The 4,521-nt window shown below is 43.3% G+C and overlaps 1 protein-coding gene across 1 annotated transcript in view; it reads left to right on the top strand.

Annotated features, from left to right (window-relative positions):
* Window positions 1-4,511, top strand: part of cry2 (cryptochrome circadian regulator 2) — a 16,105-nt gene extending 11,594 nt beyond the window's left edge. Inside the window, exons 7-11 of the mRNA XM_014030178.1 lie at window positions 1,651-1,776; window positions 1,852-2,037; window positions 2,125-2,276; window positions 3,036-3,238; window positions 4,357-4,511. Of these exons, the coding sequence (XP_013885632.1) occupies window positions 1,651-1,776; window positions 1,852-2,037; window positions 2,125-2,276; window positions 3,036-3,238; window positions 4,357-4,502 (813 nt within the window). The 3' untranslated portion in view covers window positions 4,503-4,511. The remainder of the gene's footprint in view (window positions 1-1,650; window positions 1,777-1,851; window positions 2,038-2,124; window positions 2,277-3,035; window positions 3,239-4,356) is intronic.
* The last annotated feature ends 10 nt before the right edge of the window (window positions 4,512-4,521 follow it).

The raw sequence follows: 4,521 nt of genomic DNA, 5'->3' as shown, positions 1-4,521 counted from the left end.
GGCCCAGGCCGCCCTTGAAAAAGAGATCTGAGATCTCAATGGGATTTGCCTGGTAAAATAACAGTAAATAAAAATAAATTAAGATTATAACAGCTCTCTGTTTTTACAAAGTTTATCTGGATGTTTAAAGGTAATGTGTTTAGGTGAGCCTTATATATAACTAACTGAATATTATAATCAACCAAATCACAAAATTTAAATAATTTCAGTTTACAAAATAATATATTAGATGGATAATAGTAATGTTTTTGAGTGATAACTCTTGTAGCTCTTTTCTGCAAAATAAAAACAGGATGTGTAATAGTCTTACATGCTTTACCCCACACCTCAACAACAGACCAAGTGTGGAACAATTAATGTGTTATATAACATATACAGAGCTTAATCATTAAACAAGTCCCTTACTCTTTAAAGCAATGCAATAGATTTAGCTAGTTTTATTCTTAAATAATTTAAATGAGGTTTCCATGTCAGTTTCTCATCAATAATAACACCCAAAAACTTTACCTCACTGACTGTATTCATCTGTACACCGTCAACTCTAAATGGAATATTATCAGTTCTTTGTCTCTTTGTAAATATCATATAATTAGTTTTATCCAGATTTCGTGATAATTGATTAAGTTTAAACCAGTTTTGTATTTTCACAAATTCTACTTGCATTTTCTCTAACATTAGTTCTAATTTATGTGAGATTTCCATGTCAGTTTTTCATTAATGATGACACCAAGAAACTTCACCTTTTAATCTGGAAATACAACATAAAGATCTTCAAAATAAGAGTCTAATAATAACTAGACATGGGTTTTTACGATGTAAAAACAAGTGTGCATTGCCGTGCAGCACGTCCTTGCAGCATGGCTTTACCTGCAGCATTGGACTTGCAGAATGAACTGTGACCAAGTTCAGTTGTGTTGTTTATACCAGCTTGTGCTTGTCAAGTCAKCAGGTGTTTGTAATGAGGRTAATTGTGTRACAATATGAAGTTTGWAGAGATTTTTWGTTAAAGTTGCTGTARCTGKGTTTTGAACCCTGATCTCCCACATGAAAGCACATAGAGTTAACCATGAGACCATTGGAGCTGTGGCAGAGGGCACTGCCAAGGGTTGGTTTGTATGTGTGCAGAAAGAGGCCACATTGCCAATGCAATTGTTGACACTAAACTTTAATATATCACAGCAATAGAGCAATATTAGGACAACATTATAGTAAAACATCAAAATACAATCATATTAGTATTGTTAACACTGAACTATGGAGATTAAATATTATTAAACTATGGTTCAGTACTGAGTAGATACAGCAGGGGGCAGTTTTGGACCAATACAAGGCTCCATTGACACCCATTATAAATTTTATTAAACATTAATATTTCAAAAACTATAAGTTGTACAGGCACCAAAAGGCATAGCCATCATTTGGCACAGGAGCTTTACAGATATAAATTACAATGGCAGCTCTAGGACAAAGTATGCAGGAGGAGAAGCGTGACAAAGTGGAGATGACTTGGATGGGAAACGAATCACAATAGTGTGCGTTGCCAACGCAATGCACACTGATTACAGTATAACAGATCAGAGTTGTACTGATGCAGCTCCTTCAAACTGAGTACTAGTATTTGTGTTGTGAACCTGCTGCTGTGCTCCTCAGCTGTGTAAGCGCAGCAGTCCTCCTCTGTCGCTGTACGGTCAGCTGCTGTGGAGGGAGTTCTTCTACACGGCCGCCACCAACAACCCAAACTTTGACCGCATGGAGGGAAACCCCATCTGTGTGCAGGTGGGTCCAAACAGGACCGGCTCGGCTCAGCCAGCAACGGGACCCTGCAGTGAACACTCTGCTTCCTGTCTCCAGATCCCCTGGGACCAGAACCCAGAGGCGCTGGCCAAGTGGGCCGAGGGTCGCACCGGTTTCCCCTGGATTGACGCCATCATGACCCAGCTGAGGCAGGAGGGCTGGATCCACCACCGGGCCCGGCACGCCGTGGCCTGCTTCCTGACCCGGGGCGACCTGTGGATCAGCTGGGAGAGCGGCATGAAGGTGGGCTCCAGTCCCTGGCAGGTAGGCTGACTCTGACCCCAGAACTCTAACGTGGTCCTGGTTCTGGTCCTGGTCCTGGTCCTGCAGGTGTTCGAGGAGCAGCTGCTGGACGCAGACTGGAGCGTGAACGCTGGCAGCTGGATGTGGCTCTCCTGCAGTGCCTTCTTCCAGCAGTTCTTCCACTGCTACTGTCCCGTGGGCTTCGGCAGGAGGACCGACCCGTCTGGAGACTACATCAGGTCCGCTTTCAGTTCAGAACCACTTGTTATTATCTGAGTCTGGTCCAGCTCCTGTGAGTCCAAGATTAGTTAAAGGAGACCTAATGTGGGGGTCCTAGAACATGTTAGGATCCATCTGTGGGCTCTACAAAACATGTTCATTTAATTCACTAAACTGATCTCAGATAATGAAATTTGGTATGGAAACCCCCTCCCAACCTTTTGTTTACGTAAGCTCCGCCCCCCGCCACAAGTTTACTTTCAGTTTCTTTTCAGTTGAAAGTACAATTTTTCTAAAGTAGTTCATGGTGAGATTATTCACATAAACTTTCTTTAATATTGCCAGAACATTGTCATAAAAAATAAAATTAAATAAAATGAATCCACACATTTCTGTTCTCCTGTTCTAAAACAGCAGAACCGTCCTGTGAAGAAGTGGGCGGAGTCTCTGCTTGGCTCAGGTTGGGGTGGGCTGGAGTGAGACTTGTGACATCACAAGTAGCTGTGTTTGAAAACAGGTCATTTCAAGACACAGAAAAATACATTTACTTATAGTAAAAATATCTCTGAGTGCATTTTTTGGTGCTTGGACTGTTTTTAGAAGCAGTACAGACCCAAATGTGAGTAAAAAACCCTGAAAAAAGTGAATTTAGCATATTAGATCTCCTTTAAAGGATACAGATGTCTGCAGGTCTTCAGTTTGTGTTTGATGCAGAAATGTTTCATCACCAAAACTTAACAGCATCCTGGTTCTGATGTCCTCCTCTGAACTTCCTGCAGGCGGTACGTCCCCGTCCTGAAGGACTACCCCAACCGCTACATCTACGAGCCGTGGAACGCCCCCGAGTCCCTGCAGAAGACCGCCAACTGTGTGGTGGGCGTGGACTACCCCAAACCCATGATCAACCACGCCGAGGGCAGCCGGCTCAACATCGAGCGCATGAAGCAGGTCTACCAGCAGCTGTCCCACTACAGAGGACTGAGTGAGTCCCCCTGTCCCCCTGTCCCACTACAGAGGACTGAGTGAGTCCCCCTGTCCCCCTGTCCCACTACAGAGGACTGAGTGAGTCCCCCTGTCCCCCTGTCCCACTACAGAGGACTGAGTGAGTCCCCCTGTCCCACTACAGAGGACTGAGTGAGTCCTGATGTTAGCCATCCTGGTCTTTCCTGAGGACACATGAGACGTCATAAATGTCAACAGTTCTGTCAGTAAAATGGTCCTAAGCCCCCCAGGACTGTAATAATTGTATAAAGCCCCCCTGGGGACAAATGTCCTTGTCTTGTAGTCCTGCCATGTCGACTAAATATTCAGCATGAAGAGGATTGTTAAAGGAGTTTACTCAGAACTGAGACACTTAAATAAATCATTTCTATAGTTTTACCAGCATGAAGCTAACTGTTAAGCTAACCATGAAGTTAACTCTGAAGTTAACCATGAAGTTAACCATGAGGCTAACCATGAAGTTAACCATGAGGCTAACCATGAAGTTAACCATGAAGCTAACCGTGAAGTTAACTGTGAAGTTAACCATGAAGCTAACCATGAAGCTAACCATGAAGCTAACCATGAAGTTAACTGTGAAGCTAACCATGAAGTTAACCATGAAGCTAACCATGAAGTTAACTCTGAAGTTAACCATGAAGTTAACCGTGAAGCTAACCATGAAGCTAACCATGAGGCTAACCGTGAAGTTAACCGTGAAGTTAACCGTGAAGCTAACCATGAAGCTAACCATGAGGCTAACCATGAAGTTAACCGTGAAGCTAACCATGAGGCTAACCATGAAGCTAACCATGAAGTTAACTCTGAAGTTAACTCTGAAGTTAACCATGAAGCTAACCGTGAAGTTAACTCTGAAGCTAACCGTGGGCTTATTATTTGTTTAAAACTGAGACGTAGCTGCTAACATGCTAACATCAGGCTAACACTGCATCTAACGCCATTTACTGTAGACTTCATTTAAAAACAAAGAACTGCATGATTAGTGAAACAGATTCTGTGTGTGTATGTGTGTGTGTGTGTGTGTGTGTGTGTGTGTGTGTGTGTGTGTGTGTGTGTGTGTGTGGTCATACTAAGTGTGTGTATTTGTGTGTTTTTCAGGTCTTCTAGCTTCAGTTCCTACGATCCAGGAGGAGGCGGAGCCACCGATGACAGATGAGTCTCAGAGCAGCAGTGGACCAGGTATGAGGACACCTGGTCAGGTGTCAGATGATGTAATGTTGGACACCTGGTCAGGTGTCAGATGATGTAATGTTGGACACCTGG

The sequence above is a fragment of the Austrofundulus limnaeus genome, unplaced genomic scaffold (assembly GCF_001266775.1).
Source record: "Austrofundulus limnaeus strain Quisiro unplaced genomic scaffold, Austrofundulus_limnaeus-1.0 Scaffold1012, whole genome shotgun sequence".
Lineage (NCBI taxonomy): Eukaryota > Metazoa > Chordata > Actinopteri > Cyprinodontiformes > Rivulidae > Austrofundulus > Austrofundulus limnaeus.
This window is presented reverse-complemented; position numbering and strand designations above follow the sequence as displayed.